Source organism: Misgurnus anguillicaudatus, chromosome 11 (genome assembly GCF_027580225.2).
Source record: "Misgurnus anguillicaudatus chromosome 11, ASM2758022v2, whole genome shotgun sequence".
Taxonomy (NCBI): Eukaryota; Metazoa; Chordata; class Actinopteri; order Cypriniformes; family Cobitidae; genus Misgurnus; species Misgurnus anguillicaudatus.
Genome location: NC_073347.2, coordinates 27,582,275 through 27,596,774, shown reverse-complemented (window position 1 = coordinate 27,596,774; position 14,500 = coordinate 27,582,275). Strand labels below are relative to the sequence as shown.

At 39.7% G+C, this 14,500-nt stretch overlaps 1 protein-coding gene across 6 annotated transcripts in view; it reads left to right on the top strand.

Annotated features, from left to right (window-relative positions):
• Positions 1-14,500, top strand: part of slc8a3 (solute carrier family 8 member 3) — a 62,650-nt gene that overhangs the window by 15,372 nt on the left and 32,778 nt on the right. For all 6 annotated transcript variants that reach the window (XM_073873453.1, XM_073873454.1, XM_073873457.1 and 3 more), the window contains exon 2: positions 1,380-3,236. In XM_073873453.1, coding sequence (XP_073729554.1) covers positions 1,465-3,236 — 1,772 coding nt within the window. In that variant the 5' untranslated portion in view covers positions 1,380-1,464. The remainder of the gene's footprint in view (positions 1-1,379; positions 3,237-14,500) is intronic.

Here is a 14,500-nt window from a genome sequence, read left to right as displayed (position 1 = left end):
ACACTTGTAAACACTGGGGCGGAGTTTCGCGTTCGCCCTCTGTGACCTCTTGACGTCATGGCGTATTGCGTGAGGTCACGCTGACGCTTTCAGGACCGGAGGAATATGAGGAGTTGTGGTTTAAAGGTGCATATTTTTTTGTTTTCCGTGTAAAAAATGACAATCGTTTCGCTAGATAAGACCCTTGTGCCTCGTTTGGGATCGTTTAGAGTCCTTTAGAGTCCTTTGATGCTCCGTTGAAAAAAACTGTTACGTGTTGAGTTAAGTGTTAAGTGTTGGTGTCCATTAAAGTCCATTAAAATGAGAAAAATCCTGCAATGTTTTCCTCAAAAACATAATTTCTTCTGGACTGAACAAAGAAAGACATCAACATTTTGGGTGGCATGGTGGTGAGAGAGTTGTCTGGATTTTTCTTTTAGGAAAATGGACTAATCCTTTAACGTGGTGGTCAGTAACGTTTTGTTCTTAGTGAAGAGCAAATAAACGGCTACTTTAAAACACACACACATTCTGGTTTTCATGTTTTGTGGGGACATTCCATAGACGTAATGCATTTTATACTGTACAAACTGTATATTCTATTCCCTTTCCAAACCCTAACCCCAACCATCACAGATACAACTTTCTTGTACCTTAGATTTTCTATAAACATCATTCTGTTTGATGTATAAGCTTGTTTCTTCATGGGGACCTCAAAATCTCCCCACAAGGTCACCAATTTACTGGTATTCCTATCTTTGTGGGGACAATTGGTCCCCACAATGTGGTAATTACCAGGTACACGCACACACCGCTTCCAACTCCATGTGGATTTAGTGGATCTGCACCCACACACACATAGGTCCCCACTGGTGCAGTGGGTTAAAAGTGTAATGAAATAATCTGTGTCCTTATTAGTTAATTATTTCCCGCTCTCTGGGATAACCCTACAGAGACAATCACACACTTTATTACAGGAGAGACGCACACACCCGCTGCCCTTGGTCTGTTATTGATGTTTCCCGATGCGTCATTTCAGACATTGCTTATTCCGGCAACATTCACACCTGCTGAGCGAAGCCTTTTGGCTCTCCGCTATGTAAAATAGACCTTTTACCATGTTATACAACACACACTACTTACAAATATCTGACCCTGTGTGTGAAATCCAGGCTAAAGTCTTAAAATCTAATTTGATTTCAGTCATAGATTTCACTTGATTAAATATCAAGGTTAAATTGTCACAGAATGATCTTTATATTTTATGTAAATCACAAAAAATGACTGTGTGAGCTGGGTTTTCACCGACTGGGTCACAAGTATAATGGCTCTATGAAAATTGACTAGTTGGTGTGCCAATGAAGATTTTTTTCACTTATTCCTTTTCTCTTCTCTTACAGGTGGCACGTGGAACCAAAGATAGCCCAGTGCTGGATTCCAGAGGGATAGCAAGAGAGCACAGACCCTTGAGGTGAAGGAGGGTGCATGGATCGCTCAAGGACACAGACTTATGCCTACCTCTGGTTGGGCGTGGTCTCCGTGGCGACAATCTTCCTCTGTGCAGAGGCCCGAGCCACACCAAGTCCACCCCTCCTCAACAACATCACATGTGTCAATGAGGTTCCTCGTTGCCAACCTGGCATCATCTTACCCATCTGGTACCCTGAGGACCCCTCCATGGGTGACAAGATCGCCAGGGTAATAGTGTATTTTGTGGCAATGATCTACATGTTCCTTGGGGTTTCGATTATTGCAGATCGCTTCATGGCTGCCATCGAAGTCATCACCTCCCAGGAAAAGGAAATCATCATCAAGCGGCCGAACGGTGAGACGACGACCACGACGATCCGCGTGTGGAACGAAACCGTGTCCAACCTTACGCTTATGGCGTTGGGCTCCTCCGCCCCCGAGATCATGCTCTCCGTCATCGAAGTATGCGGACACAACTTCCAAGCCGGTGAGCTTGGCCCGTCCACCATTGTAGGGAGCGCTGCATTCAACATGTTTGTGATTATCGGCCTGTGCGTGTCGGTGATCCCAGAGGGGGAGGTTCGGAAGGTGAAGCACCTGCGAGTATTTTTTGTCACGGCAGCGTGGAGCGTTTTCGCCTACATCTGGCTCTACATGATCCTGGCCGTGTTTTCGCCCAACGTCGTGCAGGTGTGGGAAGGTCTTCTCACATTGGCGTTCTTCCCTATCTGTGTTGTTCTGGCCTGGGTGGCCGACCGTCGCTTGCTATTCTACAAGTTCATGCACAAGAAATATCGCACAGACAAGCACCGTGGGGTCATAATCGAGACGGAGGGTGACCGCTCCAAAGGCATCGAAATGGATGGAAAGATGATGAATTCTCATTTTGTAGACGGCGGAGCTGCAAGTAACTTGATAGGCCTGATCGAGGGAAAGGAGGTGGATGAGTCGCGCCGAGATATGATACGAATCCTGAAGGACCTGAAGCAGAAACACCCGGAGAAGGAGCTGGATCAGCTGGTGGAGATGGCTAATTATTACGCATTGTCACACCAACAGAAAAGCAGAGCGTTTTACCGTATCCAAGCCACGAGGATGATGACAGGAGCTGGGAACATCCTCAAGAAGCATGCGGCAGAGCAAGCCAAACGTAGCGCTAGCGTCCAAGAAGTTCACGTAGAGGAACCCGAGGAGTTCGTGTCCCGCATCGTGTTTGAACCTGCCGTTTATCAGTGTCTGGAGAACTGCGGAGCCGTCGCGCTCACGATAGAGCGTAAAGGTGGTGACATCGCTAAGACAATCTATGTGGATTATAAAACAGAGGACGGTTCGGCGAACGCTGGTGCAGACTACGAGTTTACAGAAGGCACCGTAGTGTTCAAGCCTGGTGAGGTTATCAAGGAGATCACAGTCGGCATCATCGACGATGACATCTTTGAGGAGGATGAGCATTTCTTCGTGCGACTCAGTAACGTGCGTGTTCTCGAGACTGAGGATGAGGTGCTTTCGGCCAGTAGCCTGCCGTACCCAAATGCTATGATAGGATTTCCCGCCGTCGCCACGATTACCATCCTTGATGATGATCATGCAGGCATTTTCACCTTTGAAAGTGAGTCGATGCACGTGAGCGAGAGCGTGGGCATCATGGAGGTGAAAGTGTTGCGGACGTCAGGAGCCAGAGGAACCGTCATCATTCCCTTCCGTACTGTGGAGGGACTCGCTAAGGGTGGAGGAGAGGACTTTGAGGACGCGTACGGAGAGCTAGAGTTTAAAAACGACGAGACCTGGTAAATATGTCATTATTTACTTTGCCTTATGTTGTTGTAGGCTTTTTTACACAGGATTTCTCCGGATTTTACACAGGGTTTTCCCATTAATTTGGCAGGTCATTGTCACCTTGGCTGTTAAGCTGCATAAACAGCTCCCTAAAAAAGTGAGAGTTGTAATATTTGGGTGAACTACTTTCTTTCTAAGGATCTGGGATTTTATGTTTCTTGAGGTTTTATTTTCGGATTCATGTGTCAGTTGCTCATATGTGGTCATGTGACACTGCTACAATGACAGTAGTAAAAGGGCAATCATACAGTAAAGAGCCGAAAGCTTTGAAACCTTTTTTTGCTGTTTGTGTCCTTTCTGTTGTAAATAATCTGAGGTGACAGACAGCAGTCAGGATGGCTGATTTCATGACCAAGAATACTTGTATACACTCAGGATAAGATCTGAGACATGAAGTCTTGTGTGATGGTGCGTTTCAGTGAAGCAGGGATCTTATCAGTGTCGGTTTGTGTGATATTACTTAGTAGTCAAATGTATTTGTAAAAGACAGATCCCAATAACATGCAATAATCACTCTGACATCCACACGTTGGTGTGTTTAATCTTCAAAACAACACATGCTGTCATTCCCATTAGGTTTGTGTCTTAGGTTTCTCTCTGGAATGTTGCAGTTTAATTAATCCAGTTTATTCGTATGAGGTCTGGGACGAGATCCAGTAAATCAGTAACACACAGACCAGAAAGAAAGACATGTGGTGCTTTGGTCCAGCCATGCTGGTGGATATTAATAGTTCAGTAAGAATTTTTGCAGCATATTTAACATGACACCCCCTCTCCTCTGCAGTCCATATGTTATTCAGGATGTTCAAGGCAGGATGGCGTTTAACTGTTAAACAAGTCTTATTAGTATCACAAGTATTATAGTGTTTCATCTTTTTGAATTTAGGTAAATTTTATTCGGAAACACCAGTTATTTATTGAATAAGGTTAGAATTGGAGGTCAATAAAGGGTCAGTAACAGAAGTGTTATCACTGTGACCTCTCTTTACTGAGCTTTTCTGAAAGATACATGAGTAGAAAGATAAAAGACATTTAAAGGAATAGTCTACTCATTTTCAATATTAAAATATGTTATTACCTTAACTAAGAATTGTTGATACATCCCTCTATCATCTGTGTGCGTGCACGTAAGCGCTGGAGCGCGCTGCGACGCTTCGATAGCATTTAGCTTAGCCCCATTCATTCAATGGTACCATTTAGAGATAAAGTTAGAAGTGACCAAACACATCAACGTTTTTCCTATTTAAGACGAGTAGTTATACGAGCAAGTTTGGTGGTACAAAATAAAACGTAGCGCTTTTCTAAGCGGATTTAAAAGAGGAACTATATTTTATGGCGTAATAGCACTTTTGGGAGTACTTCAACTCGGCGCAGTAACACCCTCCCTCTCCCATTATGAGAGTGAGAAGGGGAGCGGACTTTTCAGGCGAGTCGAAGTACTCCCAGGGGTGCTGTTGCGCCGGGAAATGTAGTTCCTCTTTTGGGTCCGCTTGGAAAAGCGCTGCGTTTTGTTTTGTACCACCAAACTTGCTTGTATAACTACTCGTCGTAAATAGGAAAAACGTTGATGTGTTTGGTCACTTCTAACTTTATCTCTAAATGGTACCATTGAATGAATGGGGCTAAGCTAAATGCTATTGAAGCGTCGCAGCGCACTTCAGCGCTTACGTGCACGCACACAGATGATAGAGGGATGTATCAACAATTCTTAGTTAAGGTAATAACATATTTTAATATTGAAAATGAGTAGACTATTCCTTTAAAGTGTGATATATTCAGGTTACTTGCTGGACTATGGCAGATTTTGCAAAGAGAAAACCTGGAAAATAAGGGAGATTGAAATGTCATGAAAATTAATAACATTTAGTAAAAAAAATTATAGTTATGTTCTTCTTTAAAATATTTAAAATGGTAAACCAAGAACATAATTTGCTGTTGGGTAATATATTGCAGTGTTGCAATGTTTGATTTGGGAGGTTTTTTTAGATCAATTTATCTTTAGATCAATAAAAAAAATTCAAACAACAATTAGTACAGGGTTCCCACGGCTCCTTGAAATCCTTAAAGTTTGTGAATCTGGGGGAAAAAAATCAAGGCCCTGGAAAGTTTTTGAAAATATACATACATAGATACAGGTCATTAAAAGTGCTTGAATCTATTTTATGCAAGAAGTTTTCTGGAAAAAAATCCATATTATTTCCTGTGTAGTGTAGGATAATATCATAAAAATTCTAGACTTTTTAAGCACACATGCTAAACTGCTTGCTTTAAATGCTTATATCTTCTGTATGCGAATGTTGATTCATACCAAAATGCTTTTGTGCATAGTTGTGTTTGACAAATCTCATCTCGGGTAACATAATAACTTTTGTTCCCTGAGAAGGACTGCGTTGCTCCCTTGACATACTTCCTACGTCCTTGTAACGCCGTCTTTGGCAATATTTCAGATAGCGATATACTTTCTGGCTCCTGCGTCACCCTGTCTTTGTCGTTAAGCCTCACCATTGGTTAAATTTGATATACACATTCAGACGCACTTAACCTTGGAGGCATCTCCAAAGTGTTACCACAGTGACGCAGCGCGAGTTCCCTCGAAAGGGAACTGTAACAATGTATCTTTAAAGCTCACGTAACACACGCTGTTTCTGCATTTCTGATATTAATCTGGAGTACCAATAGAGTAGTATGACATCCTTTATATCTCTGAAGAGTCTTTAGTTTAATCAGATTTATAAAAGAAAGATTAGCTTTACCGAATCTTTCCGATAACGTACGAAAAAATGAAGAAGGAGGAGTTATAACACGGGAGGAGCGAGTACGAGTCATGCAACACTATACAACACTGTTTTAACTTATGATTCACTACATCTTCGTGTCATTTATATAATATACACGCGCCTATTTCCAACATAAGACAGAAGTCTTACTTACCACGTGTAACTCGTCATGACCCGGTTCTGAAAATCCACCGCATCAAACACACACGCAAAACTCCGCTGCTAATCCGGATAATAAACTATATCCATTGTTTCCATAAGGCTGGATGTCTTCTCCTTACATCCAAAAACACACTTCTTGTTGTGCCATTGTTGAGTTTTGAAATTAAACAAAGCTGAGTGGCGTGATAAGCTGTTAGCAAGCTCTAGCGTCTCCCGCTGACTGACGGCTGGGCGGGGTTTTCCGGGGGAAGTTTTCCGGCGGAAGCCCATATAAAGAAGTGATACGTATCGAAAACCCCTGAAACGTCAGTTAGAACCGTAATCGAAAAAAACTAGCCGAAACTTGTACGAACCCTGGCGAAGTGCATTCGGCACAGAAATACTCTGAAACACGCCCAACTGCGGTTTTGACACTTTGCCTACGTTTAGCATGAGGAAACAACTCTATAACTGTGTTAATAAGTCAGAAAGCTTGAAATACCATTAAACCCCTCCTTTAAAGGTAACACAATGTAACCTTGCGCTCACTTAAAATGTTGAATTTGAAGTTAACTAAGGTGTGGGAACCCTGTTAGTAGTTAAAGAGCACAAATTATCAGATTCACAGTGTGTAAGTGTGTATTAGTAGGGGAGAGCGGGGCACAACCTATCGCTTGTTGGCTTTGTCTCTAAAAAATATTTAAGTTAGATTAATACTTTTTTACACAATCAACACACATCTCTGCTATAAATAAATACTTAAAGTTTGATCGTGGGACCTACCTTTATTGTACAATTACACCGAAAGTGACAGGAGTGCAAACGTTACAACTTACCCCATGTGTGGAGTTAATTGTAACAAACAGAGGATTTGTTGTTACACCTGCTAGAAAATTTTGTTTAAACACAAAGAAATCTATAAAATTCTGTCTATATACTAAAGGTGGATATTGTTTATAGATCTGCCTATAATAGATAAATATCCATTCCACACATTCATGATCCTTCATCTAACCATCCTTGTATTAAGCATCAATACATATAAATTGATTTTTTTAAAGGGCTCCACAATTAAGACAAAAAAAATCGTAATTGTCACTTATTTCCTCTGATATTGTATTAACAGTTATCATTTTGGTGAATAGTATTTACATTGTTTTCATTATCAGTGTATACCTGAGGCTTAATTGTATCCCTGTGTTACAACTAACCCCGCTGTGTAAAAATGTTTTCAGTCCCAGCTATCAGTTACTAGAAGTTGCTGACATGTTTTAAAATGATTGTTCGCCCCGTATAAATATGTAATGTAGTCGTGTTGCAATTAACTCTGTGTCAGTTTGTGCCCCCTTACACCTACATGTTAACGATATGCAAAAGGTACAAAACCTAAAGTAAACAATGACACGAGTTATTGTTTTCTTGGACTACAACAAGCACACGGATTATAGGCAACAGTTTACTTACTCTGCCTGTTGACGTGGACACGACAGTTATATCATAATTTTGCCCGCTTCTGACTCACAGCCTGTAAGTAGTCTATGTCTTCATATTTAAATAATGTATTACCAGTGTTGGGAAAAGTTAATTTTAAAAGTAATGCATTACAATATTAAGTTACTCCCAAAAAAAGTAACTAATTGCGTTACTTAGTTACTTTTCACGGAAAATAATGCTTACGTTACTTTTTAATTACTTTTGCTTTACTTTATCTTGGCTTAATCTCTTTCAGGACTTGGAGGTGTTTTTTATGACTGTAAAAATTGCATATTTCGAGCTCTGGCCTGCCATCTCAGTTTTTGACTCAAACTGTTCCCACACAGGCGTGTACGCATAGAGTATAATGTGACTATGTTTAGTTTAATTGACTACATAATTTTTTTATTGAATTAATTAAACTAAAAAAGTAACTTGCAATACTTTTTTTAAAAAAGTAACTCAAATATTAATGTGTACATTTAAAAAGTAATGCGTTACTTTACTCGTTACTTCAGAAAAGTAATATTATTAGGTAATGCAAGTTACTTGTAATGCGTTATCCCCAACACTGTTTACTACTGACTAAACCATGATTCAAACACAAGTTCTGGAAGGTGCAGGGTAGCGCTTGTTGTTTGTCGTTGCTACGATCACACATGCAGACATGGTTTTAATGTTTTATCATCATTACCTTACCAATCTGTTACATCCTGCCAAGCCGTGCTGGCAAAGTTAAACGATCAGCTTGTTCATCTCCATTTTTTGGATCAGATTCGGCTCATATTGATAAGACGACTTCTGTCAGTATTGCATTGAAAGCGAATCTTCCAAACATGGTAAGGAGCGTCACATTTCCGGCTGACGTCCGAGGTATTCAGGCCAATCACAACAATCCGGTTAGCTGGCCAAGGACACTGAGCTTTTCAGAATGATGAGCTTTGTACAAAATCAACGTGTTTCAGGGAGGCAGGGCCTAGACGAGCAACAATAATGCTGCACGGTATGTGGAAATTAATGTGTTTTTTAACCATAAACCACGCAAACACATTGTATTACACCAAATACACAAAATAACGTTGTTTTTAGCAGCGTAATAGGGGCTCTTTAAAATTTTGTAAAATGTTAAAAGTGGACTATCAAAATAAATTTAGCATAAATTACCACAAAAGTTCTCTCTCTCTCTCTTTCTCTCTCTCTCTCTCTGTAAGTGTCTGTAAGTGTAAGTGTAGTGTTTATCATATAGTTTATATGTGACTGTATAGTGTGTGTGTGTTGGTCGGGGATCTCCTTCTAGGTTGGTGCTTGTTATATTCCCATGATGCTGCAGCACGATGCACCAGAATGCATCAGGAACCAACTCTCTCTCTCCCTCTCTCTGTCTGTTTCTTTCGCTCTTTTTCTTTTTCTCCCTTTCTCTCACACACACATTCCTTTCAAAGCCTCAGGACTATCTTTCTGGCCCAGTTTTTAAGATGCCATTGGCAGTAATGTATTATGCAGCGTATGTTTTTTGTTAATTACGCTTTTTGTGAGCTTTTTTAAGTTACTGTAGGTTTTTTATAAGGTTGAGATTCTGTATTTTATGAGTAAGTATCTGTAATGTGAGTCAATGTAGTGTGTGGCTAAAATATGAGGTGCTGTAGTTTATGACTAAGTAGTTTTTATTTAGTTACTGTAGCTTAGTGTAACTGTAGGAAATAATAAAAGCTGTGCATCCCAATCTACCTTTCTATACAATAGAATCAAAAGCATTCTTGTTTTGAAAAACATCTGTCTACTGTCAGCTCTGTTTCTCATTTCACATGCAATGAGGATGTTTACATAAGAGTACCGGTTGCCCTTTTAATTAAAAGGGTCAGAGAAAATTGTTTGTCATAGCACTAAGTTATGACTGTCTTTGGCACAACAATTACTTTAAAATTAAGTGGACTTCAGGGAGAAAAAAAGTCACCCTCTGATTCTCCTCTAATTCTTTGTTTTCCTCTGTCTAACATCTCGATGGGCTTTCAAATCTTTGTAAGTCTGCAGCTAATGCCGCACTTCAGAGCTCAATTAATCATTCAGATAAGTAAACATTAATTATTAATCAGTAGATGCTTTCAGCGAATATGCTTTTTAGCATAGACAACAAACTAAGTAGAATTTACTCATTTTAAACTAGAGCCCAACCGATAAAGGATTTTGAAGGCGATATACCGATACAAATGTTTGTTGGTTTTAAAATCGGATATTCCGATATATCGGCCGATTTTTTCAGAAACGCCCAACAAAACATTAACAGATTTCCCTAACATTAGTTTTTTGTAGTTATTTATGAGTTTTAACTAAAATAATATGATTTTAAATAATATAAATAATTAAATAATGCATTTTAAAAAGAAACTTGTTTCTTTTATTGTCTTGTGACCAACTCACCATGAACTCACTTAACCGTTGTTCTCTTTATCGGGCTGCCAATAAATCGGTCGGGCTCTATTTTAAACCCTAACAAACTGAGAATGTTTGTATGTTGCTGGTTTTATGTGTAACATCACAGCAATCAAAACAAGCAAAGCATTTAGTTTGGAGATATTTTGCTTACATAAGTAAGTTTAAAGGAACACGCCTACTTTTTGGGACTTTAGCTTAGTCACCTTATCCCCCAGAGTAAGATAAGTCCATACATACCCTTTTCATCCCTGTGCGTCCCGTAATCTGTCTGACGCCCCCACCGCCAGCCCAGCCCAGCACAAAGACCGGAAGCAAACGGCTCCAGCTAGCATATTGCTGCCAATAAGTGACAAAATAACGCCAACATTTTCATATTTATATGCTGTGATTTGTATAGTCACAGCATGTACAAATAACAAGGTCATATGAACTATATTCTCAGAAGCCGAAGCACTGCTACTTTGGCGGAGTGATTTGCTCGCAGCACCGGCGAAGCCCTGTGGTAAGAAGCAGAGAGTTCGCGCAAGGGTTGCGCTAATCACTCCGCCCAAGTAGCAGTGCTTCGTTTTCTGAGAACATAGTTCCCAGTATGTATACAGTTAAAAGATGTCTCTCTCATATGACCTTGTTATTTGTACACGCTGTGACTATACAAATCACAACATATAAATGGGAAAATGTCTTTGTTATTTTGTCACTTATTGGGAGCATTATGCTAGCTGGAGCCATTTACTTCAGGTCTTTGTGCTTAGCTAGGCTAGCAGGGGGTGCGTCAGCAGAGTTACGGCATGCACAGAGCTGAAAAAGATGAACTTGTCTAACTCTGGGGGATACAGTGAATAGCCTAAAGTCCCAAAAAGTCGCCGTTGTCCTTTAAGAGAAGGATTGAGAGAGAGAGAGAGAGAGAGAGAGGAGCAGATGAGGAGAGCTGTTTAAATAATGGATTGAGCAGCAAAATTGGATGGATACATGATCCACATAAATAAATTTTGATGTTTTAAGATAAAATGGAAGGATGGAAGAGAATAAAGGAGAGGTTAGAGGAAGCAACATAATTTAATTTAGTTAGAGCATCCTTAGTGTTTATAAAAAGAGGCATAGAAGTAAAAACACAAATAAGCACAGAAACCTGTTAAAAAATATAGAGTAAGTTGCAGACGTGTGTGTGTCTTTTTTCAGGATGGACTCTCTGGTGTAATGTCAGGAGTGTGTGATGTGTCTCAGTATGAGTTGGTACAGTGGCACGCTGTGTTTGTTTGAGAGCGTGTGTATGCTTGAGGCGCCAATTCAATCTGTAGGAGTTTAAATTCAGTTTGATCCCAGCTCACTCTTTAGCTGTCTTTGGACAGAACTAATTTTCCCTGAGGAAGTAAGTTAAAAGCGTGCTCTGACACAACCTCTGTGAAAATTACTGCGTAAATTACCTACTGTTTTTCAGCGAACTTATGGATCCCCTGAATCGAATCCTGTCTGGATAGGAATGAGCTATTTTTAAAATAGTTGATGCATAGATTAATAAGTACATAAATTGAAAATGAATACATATTTTAGGGCCACATTCCGTTTTTCTTCTTTCATGCGTTTCATAAACCCCATAAGCCAGTTTTACAGGTTGTCCATCCTTAATACTTTTTACAGTTGTGAGATTTATCCTGGGTCACAGTCGTGGCAAGAAGGTGGCACAGAGTTGAGCTTCTTATCATCGAGCCATTGTAATTAACACACTGAGAAAGTGACATGAAGCCCCACGGAGTTCCTTTTGTAATCTTGAGACGGTTTGTCTGAGCGCTGGCAATAATGTTACAGACAGGGATCGATCAATAAAATAATTACAGCGCCGGCTGACCGTGAAACAGATTCCACTGTGTGACTATACAGTGATTTTCCACGGAGTACATCCTTGTTACAGTCACTCTGCAGCTGTGAAGAATTGTCAGATCATACTATTGGTGAAATAAAATGACTTTCTGGGATTGAAAGATCTCATTTCAGAGCTAAAAGACACAATTCTTTAGTAATAATTGTAGAGTTGGGCAACATCAGTAGCTAAAACAATTAAGATTTTTCAGGCTTTTGAAATATATCTCAATATTTATGTTTGCTCTTACAATGGCTTGAAGGAATATTTTTCATCAGATGAATTGTAATTTTAATGAAACAGCCTGGTTTTCATTATAGATTACTGCAAAACCTTTACGATATTTTCTAAATGTCGATTAAAAATTAATTGCAAAATGATGAAATCACACTCTCGAATCACACATTTATTATTCAACTAGGTCAGGGGTAGGCAACGTTGGTCCTGTAGTGCCGATGTCCTGCAGATTTTAATTCCAACCCTGATAAAACCTTGTCTACCTGTGGTTTTCAGGTGACTCTTTAGATCAGTGGTTCTCAAACTGGGGTCCGGGGCCCCCAGGGGGGCCGCAACATGGTGCCAGAGGGGCCCCCGTTTTTTTTACATTTTATAAAATACATTAATTTATCATGAATTCTGTGAAATTAAACCTAAAAAAAATAAGGCATCATCAGTACTTTGTATAATTGAATGGTTTGTTTAATTAAAATGTGAAATTTTAGAGCTGTTTTTTGTCATAAATTTTCTTTGGGGGGGGCCGCGAAGGAATGCACCATACACATACCGCGCGCTGAAAAAGTTTGAGAACCATTGCTTTAGATCTTGATTCAGGGTTCCCACAGGTCCTTAAAATCCTTGAAAGTTTGTGAATCTGGGGGGAAAAGTCCAAGGCTTGGGAAAGTTTTTGAAAATATACATATATAGATACAGGTCATTGAAAGTGCTTGAATCTATTTTATGCAAGAAGTTTTCTGGAAAAAAATCCATATTATTCCCTGTGTAGTGTAGGATAATATCATAAAAACTCTAGACTGTTTATGCACGTGCTAAACAGTTCACTTTTAATGCTTATATCTTCTGTAAGCGAATGTTGATTCATACCAAAATGCTTTTTTGCAAAGTTGTGTTTCATACCTGAAAACGTCTCGGGTTACGTATGTAACTCTTGTTACCTGAGAAGGGAACGGGATGCTGCGTCTCCCTTGCCATACTTACTGCGTCCCTGTAACGCTGTCTTTGGCAATATTTCAGATAGCGATATACTTCATGGCTCCCGCGTCACCCTGTCTTTGTCGTTAAGGCTCACCATTGGTTGAATTTGATATACACTTTGAGACGCACTTACATCTGGAGGCGTCCCCAAAGTGTCACCGCAGTGACGCAGCGCGAGTTCCCTCGAAAGGAACTGTAACAATGTATATTAAAAGGTGTAAACACGATGTAACCTTGCTCTCACTTCAAATGTGTCCCCACATTTAGTCCCTGAATTTGAGGTTATTGGACCTGGAAAGTCCTTGAACGGTCCTTGAATTTGAAGTTAACTAAGTTGTGGGAACCCTGTTGATTAGTTGTTCAGGTGTGCTTGATTAGAGCTGGAGCTAAACTCTAAACTCTGCGGGACATTGGCACTCCAGGACTGACGTTGCCTACCCCTAATTTAGATAAATGCAGTTTTTCATTGCACCTTTAATGGCAAGGAAAGACAATTATTCTTGGGAGCAGCTACGCATGGGTGTTTCTGTACTATAACCATACAAGGTTATAGGATGAAATTTTGCGTCTTTAAAGGAACAGTATGTAGTATTGTGGCCAAAACTGGTACTGCAATCACACAACTGGTGGCCAATACACAAAATGACAACATAAACATCAGTTGAGGGCTGATTTTCAAAGATTTATTATAAAAACGGATTATTTTTTTCCACAACATGCAATAAATCCATGACAAGTTTTTTTTTTCAAAATGCTATAAATCTATTGAATCAATATATAAATCTGCATTCATCTTTGACATCTTATATTCATTTAGTTAACTAGTGGTATACACTGATTAAAAATAAACATTAATGGCTTTAATTAAAACATGTACTTTGTCATATTAAGAACACTGTCATTGCTGCTGTCATCATTGGGACGTCGTCGCTTAACTTTTTTGACAGCGATCAGCTGTAAAATATTTTGGTCCTGCTCGATTTTCGTTGACTTCGCGTAAAATAATGGAAAGTTTTTCATAAGATCCCCTGGGGTCAATGTGTTAGCATGACACATACATACATTTCCTTCGCACGAGTGCCTATCACATAAATTATTTGATTTTGATGGCTTCCCTGCCACAGAAAACCACCACAGGTTTATCAATGTTACTATTTTGTTTTTATTTGTTTGTTGATCATGAAGTACAAAGTAGATGAGGAAAACTAGGATTCTGTGTGTATTTAAAGTGCCGCCATTATTGTTTACAATGTGTGGAATGGTGCGCTGTGGTTAAGGGGTTTTATTGCATTCTGCAGATGTAGACTGGCATTCGTTTATC